Consider the following 23,204-nt stretch of genomic DNA (forward strand, 5'->3'; position numbering starts at 1 on the left):
TTCAAATGTTCTAATCGAAAGACAAAAGTCCACCAGAAAGTATAATAACAAATTCACTTCATTTAATTAAAACAATGCTTTTTATCATAAACAAAGAAACAAAATTACATTTTTATTAATTTTTCCACAATCTGTTTCATTAGATTTGATTGAATTTGCTTAAAATTGCCTATTTTATGTTTGAATTTATACATTCAAGGCACTTTTATCTAAAGTGACTAGAAAAAGTCACAAAAGCAACAGCCAGTGACATTCATAATATGCAATGCCATGTTTACTAGATTAGAAAGAAAGAAAGAAAGAAAGAAAGAAAGAATAAAATAATTTAGTGTGTGCATAAGTGCATTGGTTTTCTCACAACAAACAACATGGGAATTGTGGCTCTAATGTGTCTTAAAGGTGAAACTGAAGTGTACTGTATTGGTAGAAAGCGTGCTGCATACTGTACTTCAGTATGTGTCTCTGCCGTCGGCCGCTCTGGTAATGTGAGAGCGAGTAACTGGACACTGCAGTTTGGCAAGAGGTCAAGACGCTCAAGCACCAGCGCTGAACTGTTTTGCCTCTGTTACCAGCACTGTTACGCACTCTCAGTCATTTCAAGTTGTAAGTGCACTGATTTGAAGAAAGTTTAATTGAATGACCCTTTGACAACTTGAGAACCATTTTTCCTACAGTACACTGCACCAGACCCCTTTACTGTAGAGAGATTTCTCCATTAGCCTGAATATTTGTGCTTAAGTTAATATTTAAATGTAGATTCAATAAACCAGTGCTATTTTATTATAATGTTTGAATGCATTTATCCTGGCTTAGAAAACAATTTGCAAGACGTGGTGTGGTGAAAAGCACAGCATTACCACATGAGAGCGCACAACACCACTGCATCACACACAGCATGCACACAAAATATATATAACACTAATATATAAAATGTGTTTTTTTTATTATTATTATTTTGATAACACTTAACTTTAAAGCTTTTTTATGGAGTAGTTAATGCATTAATTATGCCTCATAATGCACCTTATAATGTAATTATAATTGTATGATTTCATGAATAATTGTATTCACAGTTATAATAAAATATAGTATTTATTGTTGCACCTTTAAAAGGTATAATGAATTAAAACAACAAAACAAACCTTTAAATATTATAATAATTTTCACTTTTTTACACTGATAAATGAAAATTTACTCAAACTTCAAAACAATTCATAGTATTTAATAATGTGATTAATACTATTTGTGTGTAATTGCAGTAGTTTGCATTTAATAATTTAATTTAATAATTTAATTTAATTTAAAATTTTGTGTAATTCCAATCATTTGCATTTAATAATTTTTCATTTAATTTTAATTTAAAATAATTTATAGCAAGTCAACAAATGATTAATATACCAATTAATTTAGCTGTTTAATAATATTTAACTGCATAATATATTGCATATTGTATTTATTTATTTATTTTTTTTTTTTTTTTACTTTTATTAGAGGCTCAATCAACCAAACAAATTCAGTCATATATATATATATATATATATATGACTGAATTTGTTTGGTATATGTTGTTTGGTATATTTGTATATGTTTATATATATATATATATATGTATATATATATATAAACATAACTGCAGCTAATATTGACAATCAATTTCTAATAACAATTTTATTGCTGATTTAGTTGTTGTTATTATTACTGTTAAAGACAACAATTAATTTCTGTTGACCTAGCCACTGATAAATGAAAAAAAAAAAAATATTTAAGTAAAGGTGATTAATAATATTTGTGTGTGTAATTGCAATAGTTTGCATTTAATAATTGTAATTTAATTTAATTTAAAATTATTACTCAAACTCAAATAATGTATAGCAAGTCAACAAATGATTAATAATAAATAAATGACATACCGATTAATTCAGCTGTTTAATAATATTTCACTGCATATTGTGTTGTATTGTATTTATTTATTTATTTTTAACTTCAATTAGAAGCTCAACCAGACAAATTCGGTTACAGACTGGTTGTCATATTTGCTCTTTTAAGCATGAAATTTACCAAATAAAATAATTAGGTTAAAAATAAATTTAACCTAAATTACTTAAGAAAAAAAAAAACAAACAAACAAAAAACATAACTGCAGCAGATATATCCGCAATACAAAGTAATCTGATAAAGAATACCAGTCTACTGCTATTTTGTGCATAATAAGTCGAATAGACTGATTTGCATGCGTATGATGACGTCACCCTCCAGGGGTCTTCGAGGAGGCGTGGTTTGGTGACGCATTGCGGCTGGGACTTCATGAAGCGAGCATGTAGATCAGTTGAGATCGGGACACGCACAGGATCGCTGTATGGTCGAATGCATGAGCGAATGATCATGTGTGATCGCAATGCATCTCTGCTGTAGCTGGTACATGCAAATCAAAGCCCTGAACATGGCAGAGCTGATGCGTACATGAGCCGAACACTCAAATCAACGCCTTAAAGGTGCTGCGCACTTACAGGATTGATCGGATTGGTGTGTGATCGATCAATGAGGATCTGAATCATGTCAAGCGGACAGGACGAGAGCACAGTCCGGGTGGCGCTCAGGTAGGGCACTAGCTAGTGTGTGTGTGTGTGTGTGATGTGCATTCATGCACTTGTCACCTGCTGCAGCCAATGCACATTTGCGGCTCCCATTTCTCCTTTAAATCAATTGAAACAAATCAGAAAAAAAAAAAAAAATGGGTTGCATAAAATTAAAATTTGTTTCCAGTATTTCATTGTTATAATTATATGCTAAATTACATATATTTTCTAAATCAGTAAAATTGTATTGCTTACTACTGTTACACCGTGTCCTAACCAAGTAACAATGGAAAGTTTCCAGCATAAAATTATTTCTGTGTCTATGTTGAAAATGCTGCACTACAGGACAGAATAACAGTCAATCAGGATTTTTCATCTGTAACTTAGTTATATTATTGCATGATTTTGGACCAATTAAATTTCTGAGTGGGCGAGGCAAAACAGTGTAAGGCCACATATAAGCTGTCCCTGTCAGAAATGTAGTACTTCCCTACTATAGAGTATGTGAAAAACAGTATACCTGAATTCACAGTATTTATTTATGTTTATTTTTTTTCTACGTCATGTGGAGTAGGCCTACAGAACTTCGGATGCATCACATATCTCAGTTTAGAGACTGCATCCTTCAAAGGACACAGACTAGGTCACTTGGTTTATAACATTAGTTGTTAAATTAAGTTGAAACCAAGTATTTTCATGTAAAAGTGTCTGCCATTTTTTCTCTCTCTTATAAAACAAACAAAAAAAATCCTGTCATCACTGGTGCGCAATGAATGTTGGGATCTATTTGTTTTGTCCTTCATGGGCCGGGAAACAAAGGCCACATTTGAAAGAAGCCTTCAAACTGGGACAGCCTCCATCTCACCGCTGTGACACATTCAATCTTTGAATACAGCCTTCGAAGGATGCAGGCTCTGAATTGGCACTGGACAGCAGGACAGAGATCTGTAGTAGGCCGTGTGTCCACTTAAGTTTTTTTTTTCCCCGTAATCCTAGTGTATTGTTTTTTGTTGTTTTTTTTTCAGTTGTTTTCAGTGGGAGTGCCATTTAAATAAAAACTCCAGCAGTGGTGAGCTTCTATTTAATGCTGCGCACTTGGCATTTTTTCTGGTCACCAAAGGTTGACAAATGTTCAGCTTTGGGTGAAATGCAACACTCATCGATGTCAGTTTTAACCCATTCGTCCAATCATGGCAGAGGAGGGGTGGGACAAATATCACCAACCGTCACATTCCACTTATACAATGACTGAACAACAGTGGAGAAAAAGTGAATATCACTGGTTTCCAGGAAGCCTTGTCTGTACCGCGTGACATCTCCAAACTACAACAGTTATTATTAAACATATAAAAAATGCTTTGAGGAACACTTAGTTCATTTTCAGCTGGTTAAAAGTGCATTACACACTACCTAATGCTGCATTCAGTTTACCTCGGAAGTCGGATGTTGGAGCTGGGAATGATGTCACACTCAAGAGGACTGTGTTCCAGTAGAGAAGTCAGGAAAAGATGTAACTTGAGTGCACTCATGTTTGCATTAGCAGTGTTAGCAAAAACTGAGCATTAGACTGCATATTGTAAGTGCACACACTCACATAAACCATAACAACACATTACAGATAGAGGTTGGAAAGTAATAAGTGTGTGACTCAATACTGGCACAGGAATATAACAGAAGCTTTATAAATATTATTAGTGTTTGTGACCCTGGACCACAAAACCAATAGCACGGGTATATTTGTAGCAATAGCCAAAAATACACTGTATGGGTCAGAATGATCAATTTTTCTTTTATGCCAAAAATCATTAGGATGTTAAGATTATGTTCCATGAAGATATTTTGTGAATTTCCTACCATAAATATATGTTAACACTTAATTTTTGATTAGTAATATGCATTGCTAAGAACTTCATTTGGACTACTTTAAAGGTCATTTTTCTCAATATTAAAATTTTTTGAACCATTTTTTAACAGATTTTCAAATAGTTGTCAAATATTGTCTTATCCTAACAAATCACTTGGGGAGCAGCCATCTTGAATCCTCAACTTGGGGTTGAGCGAGGCGGACTAGTGGTGCGTTCAAGTCATGTCGGATAGATCGTATTTTTTTACGAGTTGAACGCACATGAACGGCACCACAAAGTCGTTATTACGAGTGGGAAACTCGAAGTTGGGGGTGTGTCAGTAAAAAAAAAATAGTGTCAGATGCAATGGACGCAGCCAAAGACAATAGATATGCAGCGTCTGTACTGACGGTAAATTTGTTGAAATGAATAACATGATTATTTGTTTGTAATGTACAATAAAACTATGTAAGTCACATATACAAAATATTATATTATTATATAATTACCATATAATAAATAATGATGCAGTTTACATCACCTTCATAAATTAAATAAACACAGGAAAAAAATCAAAAACACAATGCACATTCTTTATTCATCATTTTGTAGATGCAGAGTTTAAAAAATCGTTGAATTTTATGTAGAAAATGTAAATCGGCATCTTGTTCCAACCGAAGTGACTTGAACGCACCTGATGTCATAATGACGGCTTGTCAACTCGTAAGTACGAACATCCCAGGAAGACTTGAACGCAGCCTAAGTTCCTGAGCGTTCTATTTGAAAAACCCGACGGAGCTCCTACCTCCGATGAAAACTCTAAGACAACATAAGTCTTGAAACTCAAAGCGTACGTGTGAAAGCAGATGCTTGTAACTTTTATTGAAGCTGTTTTTTTTGTTTGTTTGTTTGTTTGTTTGTTTTTTTTTGTTTTTTTAATGTGTGAGACAAGAAGAAGCCTGTGTTGGTGTAGTTGTGTAAGTAGGTGCAGTGAAATTTACCGCAGGTGAAATACAGTAACTCCAGTAGGAATCCAAATTATTGGAAGTTTTTGGTGAGGGTGAATAAGTTCTCAATGCAGAATTCACTTAAAATCAGCTGTGCATCAAGTTTGTCATGTAGATCAGTGGTTCCCAACTCAATCCACTGCTCTGCACATTTTGTATGTTTCTAAATCTGACACACTCAGTTCAGTTCATGGATCTTTCTCCTAAAGAGCTGATGATCTGAATCAGGTGCGTTAAATGAGGGAGACATACAAAATGTCCAGAGCAGTGGGCCCCGAGGACTGGAGTTGAGAACCACTGATGTAAATCATATTGGCCAACAGAAAACTGCTTGGTTTGTACAGTAAATGTGTGAACTGTTCATACATCACTACACTATTGACAATGGACAATGCCTTTAAAGGAGAAGTCCACTTCCAGAACAAAGGTTTACAGATAATGAACTCACCCCCTTGTCATCCAAGATGTTCATGTCTTTCTTTCTTCAGCTGTAAAGAAATTCTGTTTTTTGAGGGAAACATTTCAGGATTTTTCTCCATATAATGGACTGATATGGTGCCCCAAGTCTGAACTTCCAAAATACAGTTTAAATGCAGCTTCAAAGGATCACAAATGCGGTTGTAAATGATCCCAGTCAAGGAAGAAGGGTCTTATCTAGCAAAACAATCTGTTATTTTCATAAAAAAATAATACAATTGTAATACAAAAAATAATACAATTTTAATGTCAAATGTTCGTCTTGTCTTACTCTCCCTGAGCAGTTTTTGTTCCGGTTCATGTCAAAAAACTCCCATCTCATGTTCTCCCTCAACTTCAAAATTGTCCTATATCACTGTTTTACCTTTTTTTGTTAAGGGTGTTTGATCTTCTTTTTATGTTGACTTTGCAAAGACTGGGTCGGTACTTCTGCAGCGATGTAGGATGATTTTGAAATGATTTTTGAAGTTGAGGGAGAAAATATGATTGGAGTTTTTCAACATACCCTAACTGTCTTGAGCCAGAATACACAGAGTTCAGGGAGAGCAAGACAAGACGAGCGTTTGAGATTAAAAAGTATTTTAAGTTGTATTTTTTTTATTGAAAATAACCGATCGTTTCACTAGATAAGACCCTTCTTCCTCGGCTGGGATCATTTACAACCACATTTGGGATCGTTTGAAGCTGCATTTAATCTGCATTTTGGAAATTCAAACTCAGGGCAACATATCGGTCCATTATATGGAGAAAAATCCTGAAATATTTTCCACAAAAAACAGAATTTCTTTACGACTGAAGACAGAAAGACATGAACATCTTGGATGACAAGGGGGTGAGTACATTACCTGTAAATTTTTGTTCTGGAAGTGGAGTCTCCTTTAATGCCCGCAAAATTAAATGAAAATTGTGCCACAAAAAATCTGACTGCACCTTTTGGCTGCATCCATATTTGCATAGTTCCTTACTATATAGTTGGTGAAAGATTGTATGTGAGTAAGCATTCACAAAAGAGCAGACAGAAAGTCCCCAGATGACCTATTTTTTCCATCAAGATTCTGAAGTGCGCATACGATGGACACTTCACTATCCCATAAGGCCATGAGAGAGGATTCGTGACTTCCAGTAAATGGATGTAACAAAAATCCAGATTATTTTCGTGCTACTACATCAGCTTCAGCAACGTAACAATGACATCATTGCTTTTTTCATCCGGAAGGGTTACTTTAGTGCTACTTTAGTGTGTGTGACTGGTTGAGTGGCATTCTGTGCTAAAAGTAGACAGTTGACTGACAGATGATCAATGGAAGAAGAGATATATTGATGAATCTGTTCTTCAGGTCTGTGATCAACCCATTTATTGTGTTTCAGACGTCTGCAGTGATGCATTTTGTTGTTTACGTTCAAAAGTCAAATCAAATCAGCTAGCTTACAGTAATAATTATATTTCAGTCTGAGTGTCTGGACTATTTTCTGTTACAGGAAACTGAACTCAATACTAGACACAGAACAGATACTGTTTATCAAATTTATGTCAATTTTAAAATATTGCGGCCTTTGAGTATTAAAATATGGCATCAGCAACATCCATTGAAATCCCTTAATAGGTAGACGATAAAACAAATGGCCGATAACGTATTTAACATAATGTATACCTGTAAATACTAGCCTTTTTTTAATAATATGGTATTGAAGACACTCCTCTTTCTAAAAGACGAATTATCAATATAAATTAATTCATTCATTTAAATATTTTAACATTCCTTTAAGTTTTTTCTTGTAATTCAAGTAAACAGTATTTTTTTTCTTTGTTTGTACTCTAGTTTGATTAATATTAATGATAAAAGGTCTGTTTGGCTACAGAGATGGGGTTTTTTTTTGACACAAATAAGAATTTTTGTCTGGTCTGTTTACATTTGCAAACCATTTACAAAGTTTTCAGCTGAAGTAAAGATGCTTGAAGTGCAAAACAAGCTCAGGTGTGTATATATGGTCTGTTTATATACAGTGATTGTGAATAAACTGCTACACTTGTGGTTACAGTACAGTAGATTCTGGCGTGGGTCGGAGGGGCATCTGTGGATGACAGTGCAGTTTTCTTCAGTGAGTCAGCAGTTCTCGCATGAGCAAATGTCATTGTGTGATGAAATTAAAGCCCTGCTCTCATGCCTCACAGATACAGATGAAATGAGACTCGGCTGTGCTTCCTCATGGTGATCTAGTTAGTCCGCTGATAATAAATATTATAGTCATGTTTACGTGTTTGCAGAAGTGCTTCATACTTACAAAATAACATGCAGTATATATTTATTTGAAACTCTTGAAAAAAGAAAGTTACCACTTACAAATTAGTACCATGGTGTAAAGAACATGACATAATAATGCATATAAAACCATATGTCATGTTGTATAAAAACTGTATTAAACAGTAGTATGGGCCACAATAAATGTAATTCTGACAAAATATTTATATTGATTGAAGAAATGGCATGTAGCCTACACTGTAAAAAACTATTTGTTGATTCAACTTAAAATAATTTGTTACCAGGCTGCCTTAAAATTTTAAGTTCAATCAACTTAAAATTAGTTTAGTCAACTTGTTAAGTTGTACTAAGTGACAACTTAGATATTTGAGTTCATTCAACTTAAAATGTTAAGGCAGCTGGGTAACAAGCCCAGCTTTGAAGTTTAACAAACCAATTTGTTTGTTTAGTCAACTCAAATATCTAAGTTTTCACTTAGTGCAACTTAACATTTCAAGTTGACTAAACTTATTTGAGTTGACTGAACTTTAAAATTTTAAGTCTGCAGGGTAAAAATTATTTTAAGTTGACTCAACAAATTGTTTTTTTTTTTTTTGTTTGTTTGTTTTTTGTTTTTAACAGTGTATTTCAGTGTTTCATATTACATAAACATTGTTTCAGTTTCACTTTTCGGTGTTGTTGTTGTTGTTGCTGTTGTTGTTGTTTCACATTAAGTCAGTAAAATAAATTCAATAAAATAAGGACTAAATAACAAATTACAAGCAACAGAACAAAAAAAGGATACATTTTCAAATATTTTCGAAAGAAAATTCATTAACAAAAATGTGGACCAGTAAGTATATATAATTGTTATTGTATTAATGTATTTGATTAAAGGTGAATTTATTTCATTAAAGATGACAGTAAATACATTTATAATGTTACAAATGGTTATATTTCAAATAAAAACTGTTGTTTTGAAATTTGAGTCATCAGAGTGTTCTGAAAATCAGAATCAGGGTTTTCAGAATCCTACAAAAAAAAAAAAAAGTGCAGTATTATGGTTTCCACAAAAATATAAAGCAGGACAACTGTTAATATGTTTCTTGAGCACCAAAATAAAATATAAATTAGATTTTTAAATATTATACAGGAATAAATTAGATTTTAAATATTCAAATAAATATTAAAAATAGAAAAGTTTAATTGTAATAATGTTTGACAGTATTACTGTTTTTACTTCTATCCTTGGCATGCATTTCTTTCAAAAACATTTTAGAAATCTTACCAATGGTTATAGACGATAATAATATTGTATTGTGTTGTATTATTCAATTAAAATGACTAACTGACAAATGAATTGAACATGGATGTTCCAGTAACATAACATGATGTTACCATTTAAGAGAACGTCTCTCTCGTTTTTGCACTGGTACTCATTTTTTCTAGATGTTGGCATTTGAGCTGAAGCTGATGTGTCAACAGAACGGAGAGCTCTCCAGTTTGTCTGTGGTGACCCCAGTGACAGTCACATCCTTCAGACATAGAAACTATGCTATAGACTGCAGCAGCCGCATGTGGACATATTCCCGGTCTGCGGCAGGAAAGGAATCTCTGGTCTGTAATTGTAGTTTGTCTAGAAAGCAGCAATATTATGCAGTACAGACGTGTGGTAGTTTTACCATGTTCACCACACCCAGCAAACTGCACTTCACTTCCTGCATGCTTGAGTTCTCGCATTCTCTGCCTTGTCGTTGTTTCTCTGTTAGTTTGGATTCACTGAAGTTGTACTGTACTAAATTGTATCAAATTCCCTCAAGCTCAAGCATCTATGAAAAAACACTCAGGCAAACAGAGACAGGTTGTGTGCTGCACTTAAACTCCAATCTATGTCTATATCTAGAGCACATTAAGCTAAGATGTCATCATATACTGTTTCTAAATGTGTTTCAGTCTCTTCTCATCATGGGTCACTGAGGTAAAGAGACAACTGCAGGAACACAGTGAGGGGGCATGATAAAATGTGTTCATGTTTTTAAAATGTAGGTATGTACAGAATGTATGCATGTATGTAGAGGGTGTTGAGCCTGCTGTTGGATCAGTGTTGGTTTTTAGGAGAGCTTCTGTCAACACTTCACGCCTCACTGCCTATAGCCTTCCTCAGAATGCAAACATTAGGCTTACTGCTAGTAGTTCATCTTATCACGTTAAACAAGAACAAATAAATTAGATACTGATAGAAAGTAAAGCATTTCATGATCTGGTCTGAAGTGCTGTGCATTATTGTGTCTTCATGTATTTGTTGGTTGTTTTTGATAAAAAGCAGTTCATTGAGATGTATGTGAAATATACTTTGTGAGTTGTGAGGACTCAACACAATTTAATAGGAAACATATCAGAGTTCAAAAGAGGACAGATTCTTGGTGCACGTCTCTCTGGTGCATCTGTGGCCAGGACAGCCAGTCTTTGTGACGTATCAAGGGTGATGTCGGCATACCAACATGAAGAATTAACCACATCCAACAGGAGTAACTGTTGACGCAGGAAGCTTCCTGAAAGGGACGCATCCAAAATTTATTAAATGTGCATCTTGACACTGCTGCTTCCACCAAAACTGCTCGTCGGTTACTCTGTAGGGCCAGTATTTATGGTTAGGCTACTATAGCCAAATCTTTGGTTACTTGTATCAGTGGCAAACGTTGGTTTCAGTGGTGCCAGCAGTGCAAATCTTGGGATATGGACAATGTAAAATAAGTATTGCTCGTTGAGTCTTTTCCACATCCAGGAGAAGCCCTAAAAAAGTCTTATCACCCAGACTGTTGCATGCCCAGAGTGAAGCATGGTGGTGGATCAGTGATGGTTTGAGCTCTTCAATTACTGCTTTTCAACTAGAACTGGTGCCTGGAGCCAGAGCCCAGCTGGGAACTGGGCTGTGCTTTTTCATTTAGAAAAATCCTGGACCGGTGCCCTGAAACTTTAGAAAAACTCAGTTTGAAAGGCGTTGTTTTAAAATCTGTCGGAGTTTAGGTAAATTATTAACATTAACACCAACAATTATATATGTCAGTTCAGCAGTGGTTGGCAGAAGAGTCCAACACTCTTCTTCTGCAAGAGATTACGGTCACAGGTTGGTGACAAAGGGTTCTGCTCCCTGCCAGTGGAAGTGCAAACTGGTTCTGAATGAGTGCCACCCTTGGTCGAGCACCGGCTCCAGCTCCGGCACCGGCCCCAGTGGAAAAGTAGCAAGTTATCATGCCATTTCTTACTGATCTAGATAGGCACGTCCCTGCCGAGGATTACCAAGCCATACTGGAGGACCGGTTCAAACATTGTATCTTGAAGGTGGTGCAGTGTATCAGGATGATAATGTATCAGGGGCACACAGCAAGACTGATGACTGTTATTTGATGAACAAGTGAAGTTGAACATCTCTCATGGCTTGCGCAGTCACTATATCAGAATATTTTTGAGCCACTTTGGGGTGTTTTGGAGGAGCGATTCAGGAAATGTTTTCCTCCACTAGCATCACATAGTGATCTGGCCACTCTTCTTCAAGAGGATTGGCTCAGAATCCCTCTGGCCACGGTGTAGGACTATCTGTCATTCCCAAAATGATACTCTGTTGGCAGCAAATAGAGGCTTTATATCAGGGGTGCCCAAACTCGTCCTGGAGGCGCCAGTGTCCTGCAGAGTTTACCTCTGAATTAGACCAACCTGAACTAGCTAATCAAGCTCTTACTAGGCATACTAGAAATTTCCCAGCAGGTGTGTTGAGGCAAACTGGAGCTGAACTCTGCAGGACACCGGCCCTTCAGGACCGAGTTTGGGCACCCTTGTTCTACGTCACACTACTAAATTATTGTGGTCTAAAACAAGGTCTTTTAGTGTCCAACCCCTGTATATATTGTTTTTAATTTATGTGTTCCTCTAAATTATTTAATTCTGGTATTTCATTCAGGTATATTGCCACAGATGTATACAATCAAGCATCTATCCATGCAGTTTGCATTTACAGATATTTGTGAAAAAAAAAATAAAAAATGGGTCATTCTGAAGAGCTCAGTGAATTCAAGCATGGTACTATGATAGGATGCCATGTTGCAAAGTTAGTTTGTGAGATTTCATCCCTGCTATATATTCCACTGTCAACTGTAAAGGATATTATTGGAAAGTGGTAGTGTTTGGGAATAGCAGCAGGGTCACCGAGTGCTGAGGCGCATGCTGAGTGAGAGTTGCCAGTGCTCTGTTGATTCCATATGTGAAGGGTTACAAACTTTCACTGGCATTAATATCAGCACAAAAACTGTACAGCAGGAGCTTCATGGAAGGGTTTTCCGTGTCCAAGCAGCTGCATGTAGTGATGTCAACAGTACCGACTGCGATACCATTCAGTACTGTAATTTTAAAAACAGCCATTTGAGCGCTGTTGAGCAGGTTCTAAAACACCGCTGATTGGCCATAATGTTCACACATTCAACAGATATGACTGTGATTGGCTACAATGATCAGCACTTCATGCTCTTCACAGAGCGCTCACATAGAAGCACATGGATACGTTTGAAAGCTGCATCTATCAGTGGATGCCCTAATACATCTGCTCATAGACAGTTCCGCTGATAGACGTGGCTTTCAAACGCTCCCGTGTACTTCTGTTTGAGCGCTCGGTGAAGAGCATGAAGTGCTGATCATTGTAGCCAATTGAGCGCGTGAACACTGTGGCCAATCAGCGTTGTCTAAGAACCTGCTCAACAGCGCTCAAATGTTAAAGGGGTCATCAGATGCCCATTTTCCACAAGTTGATATGATTCTTTAGGGTCTTAATGAAAAGTCTATAATATACTTTGGTAAAATATTCTCAATGGTTGTGTAAAACAACACCCTTTTTACCTTGCCAAAATAAGCTCTGCAAAAATCATCTCATTCTGGTCGAGGCTGCTTTAAATGAAAATGAGATCTGCTCGCCCCGCCCCTCTCTTCTTTCTGTGGAGAGACGAGTCTGTTTACTTTAGCCACATTTAGCTGCTAAACTTGCTAACTAGCACATTATTAGGAAAGGCAATTGTAAAGTTCCATAAAAAACCCTTATACTCAATTCTGCTGTAAGTGAAGCTGGATCATGAATGATTCGTGCGAACATAGACGGATATATGTAGATCGGGAGGCGCATTCCCTTCACAAACAAACGTAATCTACTGCATCTTCAGCGGCTTCCGGTCTCGGAAGTAAATGACGACCACTACGTCATTATTACATCCAGCAACACAACACCTCAATCGGAGATATTCTTGTCTAACTTACACCCCTGCTCCAAAATCGAAACAAAGAGGCCGGACTGTTGCAGCTGATCTGAGGTAAAATGCTCATGTTAATCAACTATTGTGGGAGCGGCCTCTGTTGGTGTGACGCCACGCCGACAGGCATCTGAGAACGGCTCGATTTGAAAATGGGGATATTATTTTTACCGATTAATTAAAAACCACTGCATGGATTTTTATTATTATAGGGTAGATGTGTACATACACTGCCAACACACATTAATGTTCAAACAACATGTAAAAGTGAAGCATGCGATGACCCCTTTAATGGAAAATGGACGTTTTTAAAATTACAGTACCGAACGGTATGGTGGTCGGTATTTTTGACAACACTAGCTGCATGCAAGCCTCACATCACCAAGTATAATACCAAGCACGCCACCATTGGACTCTGGAGCAGTGAAAACTTTTTCTGTGGAATGACGAATTACGATTCTCTGTTTGGCGCCAGACACCAGGAGAACATTACCTGCCCTACAGCACTGTGCCGACTGTAAAGATTGTTGGAGGAGAAATAAAGGTATGGGGCTGTTCTCTCAAGGGTGGGCAAGTTCGGTCCTAGAGAGCCGCTGTCCTGCAGAGTTTAACTCCAACACTAATAAAGCATACCTGAAAAAGCTAATTAATGTCTTCAGGATTACTAAGGCTATAGGCAGGTAAGGTTTTTTTCAGGGTTGGAGCTGAACTCCATAGGAAAGTGGCTCTCTAGGGCTGAACTTGCCTACCCCAGGGCTAGACACCTTGTGCCCGAGTGAAGGGTAATCTTAATGCTTCAGCATACCAAGACATTGTGGACAATGCCATTCTTCCAACTTTGTGTGAACAGTTTGGTGAAGGCCATTTTCTATTCCAGCATGACTCTGCTCCAGTTTACAAAGTAAGGTCCATAAAAACATGGTCCAATGAGTTTGATGTGGAAGAACTTGACTGGCCTGCATAGAGCCCTGACCTCAAACACCTTTGGGATTAATTGGAAAGGAGGTTGTGACCCATTTCTACTTGAACATCAGTGTCTGACCTCACAAATGCTGTACTAGATGGATGTGCAAAAAAACCCACAGAAGCACTCCAAAACCTTCTGAAAAGTCTTCCCAGAATAGTGGAAGTTGTTATAGCTGCAAAGTCCAAGTCCATATTAACCAAGGACCAAGTCCATATTAATGTCTGTATATTTAGAAAGCAATGCTATTTAAGGGCTCTGTTGGTGTAATGGTCAGCTGGTCAAACGTTTGGAATAATAATAATTATTATTAAAATAATCATTTTTGAAAGAAATCTCATATGCTCACCACGGCCAGATTTATTTGATACAAAAATACAGTAAATATTGTGAAACATTATTAGAACTTAAAATAACAGTTTTTCTATTTTAATATCTTTTAAAATGCAGTATTTTAAACAGACATGTTTTCACCAGTATGGTGTGTAATGCTGTTGATGTTGTCGTCAGGTGAAATGTGCCATAACGTTGTCTGCATGGGAAAGAGGGATGTGTACGGTATCTTTTCTGGTGTGTCTGCTGTTTACAGCCTCTTGAAACCCAGAATGCACCTGTCTGACAGCTCTAGACACTTCTGCTGTACTGTGGGACAAAATGGCAACAAGTCAAATGCATTTAGAGTGAGTTTGACATTGCGCTCTAGTTAAAGAACAAAGAGCGTTCTCTCTCGCTTGAAATCCCTTCAGGACGCCATTAGTTTTACTCTTCGTACCTGTTGCCCTCTGCCTTTTCATACTCTTCCAAATGTCTTTGAGACTGTGATTTCACTAGAAATGTTTGATAAACTGCCAAGACTGAAAGAAACAGGCCGATTATTTCAGACGGACTGTTCTGCTGTATCCCACAATGCATCTGGGTCCATCTGATATCTGTTTACTCCCATTATATCTCATGCTGTATTTAGGGCCGGTTCTCCCTCGAGTGGGTCTCAGGAGGCCTGTGGGGCTGAATTAAGCCGGCACTTTCGTCTCTTGGCTCTCGCACATGCTGTGATTGTGTATGCGCTCACAAACTCATGCTGTGAAAAGCTGTGCCGCCTCATTGCACTGCATCAATAGCTGTGTCACATAGAGACTGTCTGTCGGCACAGATACAAGCACTGGGTCATTCCTGCTATGTGCGTTCTCATCTCCCAGTCGCATTTTCAATAAAATATTACACTGTTAATCTTTAGGAATAAACAGTGCAATACAATTTGGATTTCGGTAAATATTGGATAGACAGAGAAGAACTGCAGACAGAGCAGGTTGTTGGTTTATCGAAACCAATTTAGTAAATATAGCAAAATTAGATTGTTGCACGGAAAGGCCGAACACGCAGGAAACCTTCAGCCACCATTTGATACCTTCGTTGGGCCAATTGCGTGGACCTTAATAGTTGTAGGTAATAACGCCTATAATATAACAATTTAATTCAATGCAAGAAAGTTTGGCAATGCAGCATGAGTCCAGTTCAATCAAGCTTTTATGTTGGTGTGATACTGAGCAAAGACCTTTGAGTTTCTGTGTGTGCTTGATGAAAGTTAATTAAATAAGCTAAGTAAGCTACATATTCCAAATGAAATGCTGCTGGAAATAGCTCAGCAGCTCTGGAGATTTGTGTGGCAGGTTAACACAGAAAGTCACAATTTTATAAAATGCCCAAAATATCCAATATCCTTACATTATAAAGAGAGCAGTCTTGCTTATTCATTATAAAACAAACCACAGGCTGTTTTAAAAAAGCAACGTCCTTTAAAATGATAGTCACTGTCAGAGACTGCTAACAGGGATGACTGTTTTGTTTTTCCTGTTAACGTTTTTACTGTCAGAAACATGAATGTGGACACTGCAATAATCATTCATTTGAGCTGAAAGTCAAAAACCGCTGTGAACTCAGACATGAGTGCATGTGAATGAGGAATTAAGGTTAAACAGCAGGAGATCCAGTAGTGGCCTACATTCTGCCACAGGGCAGGAAAACCACACTCTCTCACTCCATCATGATAGACACAGAGAGAGAGCTGTGGAACTGATTCCTGCATAATGCAAGACTGTCAATCCATACCAAATTCAACAATATCTTTTTCTCTGATATGCATTGATATAGTAGAAGTTTGATGCTGTAATTTTATTTTTTGCACTGTACATGATTCCTGTCATCTATTCTTTCATCATAAAGGATTAGTTTGGAATTTTGAATGGGAAAGATGATCCAGGTTCCTCATAAAATGCAGCCAGGAGTAGTGAAAGGCTGTCTGGAGATCACGCTTTAATGATTTATACTGACTGTATGAAGCTGCCTCAGGGATGTGAACAAGACAGGCAGAGACTTGTCTATAGACAACTAATTTCAGAAGGAAGACGGGAACACTCATTCTGTTCTTAGTAATTGTGGGATTAATAATGGAGTGTTTTAACTAGCATCATATTCATTAGTGTAATGGGTTTAAAGATTTGTCTGTAAATTGCTGTAAATATCTGTGATATTAATATTGGGAAGATGGACATTTTGGTATAGGGCTAGAAAATGTTATGAAATTGTTTTCTGGAAAAGATCATACTAAATCTTATTCGGTGGTGCTATTCACATTTCCATTGGTTGACATGGAATACTAAATATTGATCATTTAGTTTTATTGAATATTTAGTATATAGTTATATTTGTAACAATTTTATTTCTGAATTATGCTTGTTAGTTAGCCAGAGCATTTATGTATATATTATATCCTACGTCATTAGTTATGTGAAATAAGATGATATGATTTTTTAGAGTCTTAAAGTCTATAACATGCTTTGGTTAAAATTTCTCAATGGTACTGTAAAAAACACCCATTTTACCATCTCAAAATCAGCTCTGTTTACAGCAACCCATTTTTTTGCATGTTTCTTAAAATGCTAATGAGCACTGCTCACCCCGCCCCTCACTTCTGTGGGGTGACGAGCCATCCTGTTTATTTTAGCCGCATTTAGCTACAAAACTTGCTAACTAGCATATTATTAATCCTCTGCATCTTCAGTGGCTCAGATGTCGAGAGTACATGACAACTGATATGTTTATTATTACATCCAACAACAGAACACCACAATCATTTAGGACACATTCTTGTCTACCCCTGCTCTGGCGTCAAAACAATGCCGGACTGTTTACAGCTTACTCAGGGTGGGTCTAAGGTAAGACGGCCCTGTCAATCAACTATCATAGGAGCAGCTTTGGTCTGTGTGATGTCATATGATATAATATGCCAGGGGTCACCAAACTTGGTCCTAGAGGGCCGGTGTCCTGCAGAGTTCAGCTCCAACTTGCTTCAACACACCTGCCTGGAAGTTTCAATTATACCTAGTAAGACATTGATTAGCCTGTTTAGGTATGTTTAATCAGGGTTGGAGCTAAACTCTGTAGGATTTGGTACATGGATTGTGACCTCTCTGGTGGGGAAGGAGTCTAAGCTCCTCAAGGGGTTGACCGATACCAGCTAGATATAGATGGCCTCATGTTACCACCTAGATATACTATAGTACTGTCTGGGTGACTTCAAAACTCATGTTAGTGATGATGAAGAGACCTGGAAAAGAGTAGTTGGGAGGAACGACTGGAACAAGAGTGGTATTGTCTTGTATGACTTCTGTGCTTAGCATTGATTGGCCATAATGAACACCATATTCAAGGTGGTTCATATTTGTACCTGGTACCACTTTAGGCCAAAGATCAATGATTGATTTTATTGTTGTACTCCCACTTTCAGAGGAGCTATTCCTTGATCCTGAGGGAGGGAGATAGACATGGAGTTTGAGTGGGCTTTGTTCAAAGCCCTATTGCAGAATTTGATTAGTTGCTGGAAGGTTCTTGGTGCCTATCACTGTGGCAAACCATGTGGCACCACCAAGATGGCTTAGGTAAGTAAGTATAGGCTGGTCCAGGCTGTTGCAAGTCAGGTTGGGTACTTGCTAACCTTGCATGGTAATATTAGTCAGCACCCCCGAATCTGAGAACATGGTTCTCAGCCAGAAAAGGGTGGATTACCCACTTTGAGTAGGGAGTGAATGGCTTCCCCAAGTAGAGGGGTTCAAGTATCTAGAGGTTATGTTCACGAGTGAGGACAGGTCGAAGCATGGGAGCAGTGGCAGCAGTAATTCGGTTATTGTACTGGACTGTCGTGGTGAAGCAGGAGCTAAGTTCAAAGACAAAGCTCTTGATTTACCAGTTGATCCATGTTCCAACCCTCATGTGTGGTCATTAACTTTGAATAAGTACAAAAACAACAAAGTACGGCTGAAATGTGTTTTCTCAGAAGGGTGTCTGAGCCAACCATTGGAGACAGCATGAGAAGGTCTGACATCTGGGAGAGACTCAGAATAGTGCCCTGGCTCCTAAGAGTCGGAAGGAGGCAGTTGAGGTGTTTCAGGTGGTTAGGATGCCTTCCAGACACCTTGCAGTTGAGGCGTTTCATTCATGTCCAGCTGGGACGAGACCAGGGTTGGATCTACAACATGATGGATTGGGAACACCTTGGGATCCTTCAGGAGGAGCTGGGGGAAGTTGCCAAAGTAAAGGACGTGTGCGTGGCCCTACTTAGCTGGCTGTCACCATGACCGGGCCTTAGATTAGCAGCAGGAGAATGGATGGATGGATAAAACTCTTTAGTTAAGTTTATAGTTGTATGACTATTTTAGTTGTATGACTGTTTTGTGGAACACATTTTATTTCTGAAGAATAACCTGTCCATTGTTTTCCCCCAAAATCAGAGTGGACATAAAGATGTGAATAATAGCACACATGTCTGAACTGTGATATGACTTATGTGTCCTGGTTTAAAACACAAACAATACAGATCTTACAGACTGGCTCCAACCCATCCTCTGCTTATGTGTCTCTCACCCACATATCTGTCTCTCTCTCTGGTGTTCAGTACAGGACAGATCCAGTATCAAACACACACACAATAGTCTCTCTGTGCTGCTGTCAGTGAATTGTGCACTGAACAAAAGCGTCTCTCACAGTCAGAGTGAAAGCTCAGCCTCTGCTGTCAGGTGCACCACAGAAAGTGACATCAGTGTCTCTTTTTAGAGGCGTTTACTAAGCTGTGCAGGCATCACTTATACTGCTGATTTGAACAGACCATACTGCTTAGAATTAATCTTACTACAGTGAGGAAAAAAATATTTTGATCCCCTGCTGATTTTGTACATTTTCCCACTGACAATGATCAGTCTATAAGTTTAATGGTAGGTTTATTTTAACAGTGAGAGACAGAATAACAATAACAAATACAGAAAAAACACATAAAAAAAAGCTTTAAATTGATTTGTATTTTAATGAGTAAAATAAGTATTTGACCCCTTCACAAAACATGACTTAGTACTTGGTAGCAAAACCCTTGTTGGCAATCACAGAGGTCAGACATTTCTTGTAGTTGGCCACCAGGTTTGTCTTACCCCTCTTTGCAGATCCTCTACAAGTCATTAAGATTTCAAGACTGATGTTTGGCAACTCGAACCTTCAGCTCCCTCCACAGATTTTCTATGGGATTAAAGTCTGGAGACTAGCTAGGCCACTCCAGGATCTAAATGTGCTTCTTCTTGAACCACTCCTGTGTTGCCTTGCTGGAATACACATCCATGACCCATTTTCAATGAGGGAAGGAGGTTTTCACCTAAGATTTGACGGTACATGGCCCCGTCCATTGTCCCTTTGATGTGGTGCAGTTGTATTTTGTGTTTCTTTCATTTGCGAATAATCGCACCAACTGTTGTCACCTTCTCACCAAGCTGCTTAGTGATGGTCCTGTAGCCCATTCCAGCCTTGTGTAGGTCTACAGTCTTGTCCCTGACATCCTTGGACAGCTCTTTGGTCTTGGCCATGGTGGAGAGTTTGGAATCTGATTGATTGTTTGCTTCTGTGGACAGTTCTGTTTTATACAGGTAACACGCTGAGATTCTGAGACTCTTTAAGAGAGTGCTCCTAATCTCAGACACATGGGAGCCAGAAATCTTGCTGACTGATAGGGGATCAAATACTTATTTCACTCATTAAAATGCAAATCAATTTATAACTTTTTTGAAATGTGTTTTATGCATTTTTTGTTGTTGTTGTTATTCTGTCTCTCACTGTTAAAATAAACCTACCATTAAAATTATAGACTGATTATTTCTTTGTCAGTGGGCAAACGCACAAAATCAGCAGGCAATCAAATATATATATATATATATGTTACTTTTTTACTGAGCTCTGGGAATGTCAGTTTTCTTTTTTTTTTTTTTTTTTTTTCACAGACGATTATTAGGTAGTTTGTATTTTTAATGTATTACCTTGCTGAATATAATATGTTTTTTAATAGTAAATTGTATGTTCATTCATATATTGTACATGCAAACTTTGTATTTTGTGTGTATAGTGTATTTTACTGTAAAATTATATGCAATGTCCTATTAAATCTATTATAACATTATAACATTTTTACAGTTTACAGTGAATAATTACATGGTTACAGTAAATATGTGATGCTTGTTTCACATTACAAAATCAAGCTTATGTAGCCAGAAGTATATATCAGATCAATTTTCTTGCTAGTAATATTATTCTATGCAGTCAGACACCCGGTAATGACACCCAGTCTTATTTTAGGTGACTCATTTTCACTTTATCAACACATCAGGAGGTTCTCATTGTTATTCAGTGTGTGATTGTGCAAGTCATTTTAGTATATTGCGTTTCTCTCTCTTTGTGTCACAGGATTCGTCCTCAGCTGGCAAAAGAAAAGATTGAGGGATGTCACATCTGCACATTTGTGACCCCTGGCGAACCCCAGGTGGTTCTGGGAAAGGACAAGGCCTTCACGTATGACTATGTGTTTGACATGGACTCAACGCAGGACACCATCTATGCCAACTGCACTGAGAAACTCATCGAAGGATGCTTTGAGGGTTATAATGCCACTATATTTGCCTACGGACAGGTTTGTGTTTCTTGAAAATGCCATTTTATGTTGACTTTGACACGTGAGAGATTTGAATATGTCCAGGATCATGTAGGATGACAGGTCAAAGGAGTTTAAATTTAGCCTAGTTTCATATGTGTGAGGTCCCTTTTGACATCAATATACAGTATTTTTCATGTTGTCTCTCTCATCTTTGGCCAGTGTCGCCTGTGACCTGCATTTCATGCCCGACTTCCTCCAAAAACCATCACAGATTTGATATCTGTCTGTCTCTCCCTCTGTTAATCCTGATTTATCAACAGTCTTACTCATCTGCCAGCCAGACAGACACATCGAACTCCAGCAGAAAAACACATGTGCCACCCTTTAGACAAAAAAAACTTAATGTCATAAATGTACTTATTATTTAAATGCAATCGCATCATTTTACATCACAACTGTAATTGAGTTCAACCTGCATAGTTTTTATAAAATACATAGCTAACTACATAATGAAGTGGTTATTTAAGAGTTTGAAAGTGTCAACAACAATCAAATGATTGTGTTGGGTCTCAGACAGGGTCAGGGAAGACGTATTCGATGGGGACGGGCTTTGACGTGGCCATACCAGACGAGGAGCTGGGCATCATCCCACGGGCGGTCAGTCACCTATTTAAAGGCATCGAGCAGAGACGCCAGGCTGCCGCAGATCAGGGTCGACCCGTCCCAGAGTTCAAGATCAGCGCGCAGTTTCTGGAGGTATAAATGCTAAATGTTTTTGTGGATGATGCTTTATTAGATTATTTTAATGATCCTTTTGTGTGACTGATACACTTCCTTACCTGCCATTGGTCAGACAGACAAATAGTTCTGCCCAAACTCATGCCATTGGCGGGACCTGAAAAGGATGTGTTGCCGCTCAAATAAACAGAAAAACAAAACTATTTAGATTTTTCTTTTTAATTTCATGATATCATCAAATTAGGGTTACAACTTAAAAAATAGGTTTCATTAGTTGATATGAAGCTAAAATAAAATTAAATATAAATATTAGATGAAATCTTTCATTTAAAATACTAAAAGGAAATTTTTAATAAAATGTAATGGCAACATTTGCCTTGGATACTAATTAAAATGACTGAAACTGAAAGAAAATGAAATAAAAGAACTAATGTAATTTAAAATAATAATAATAAATAGGGCTGCACGATAAATTGCATGCGATATCAAATCTCACGCCATAGAGCAACACTTACTACAGGCTTGTCAGTGAACATCAGCTCTGTAGTAAACGCTCCTCTCTCTGAAAGCACATACGTGATGGAGATTTATTACTGATTACAGAACCAGCTTTGCTGACAAGATGCGCATTGGATATCACATGCGATTTATCGTGCAGCCCTAATAATAAAAGCCCCCCCTGACCCCAAAACAATTCAGAAATAGCATGGGTATATTTGTAGTAGTAGCCAAAAATACATTGTATGGGTAAAATTAACGATTTTTCTTTTATGCCAAAATCATTAGGATATTAAGTAAAGATCATGTTCCATGAAGATATTTTGTAAATTTCCTACTGTAAATATAAAACTTAATTTTTGATTAGTAATATGCATTGCTAAGAGCTTCATTTGGACAACTTTGAATATATATATATATATATATATATTATTATTATTATTATTATTATATATATATATATATATATATATATATATATATATATTTATTTATTTTTTTTTATTTTTTTTTTTTTTTTGCATCCTCAGATTCCAGATTTTCAAATGGTTGTGTAAAATTAAATATTATAATATTAAAATATAGTCCTATCCTAACAAACCAAGAAAGTG

At 37.2% G+C, this 23,204-nt stretch overlaps 1 protein-coding gene across 7 annotated transcripts in view; it reads left to right on the forward strand.

Annotated features, from left to right (window-relative positions):
• The first annotated feature begins 2,300 nt into the window (after nucleotides 1-2,300).
• kif21a (kinesin family member 21A) overlaps nucleotides 2,301-23,204 on the forward strand; it is a 61,961-nt gene continuing 41,057 nt past the window's right edge. For all 7 annotated transcript variants that reach the window (XM_051099465.1, XM_051099467.1, XM_051099466.1 and 4 more), the window contains exons 1-3: nucleotides 2,301-2,597; nucleotides 21,171-21,393; nucleotides 21,931-22,113. In XM_051099465.1, coding sequence (XP_050955422.1) covers nucleotides 2,554-2,597; nucleotides 21,171-21,393; nucleotides 21,931-22,113 — 450 coding nt within the window. In that variant the 5' untranslated portion in view covers nucleotides 2,301-2,553. The remainder of the gene's footprint in view (nucleotides 2,598-21,170; nucleotides 21,394-21,930; nucleotides 22,114-23,204) is intronic.

This window comes from Labeo rohita, chromosome 25 (assembly GCF_022985175.1).
Source record: "Labeo rohita strain BAU-BD-2019 chromosome 25, IGBB_LRoh.1.0, whole genome shotgun sequence".
Lineage (NCBI taxonomy): Eukaryota > Metazoa > Chordata > Actinopteri > Cypriniformes > Cyprinidae > Labeo > Labeo rohita.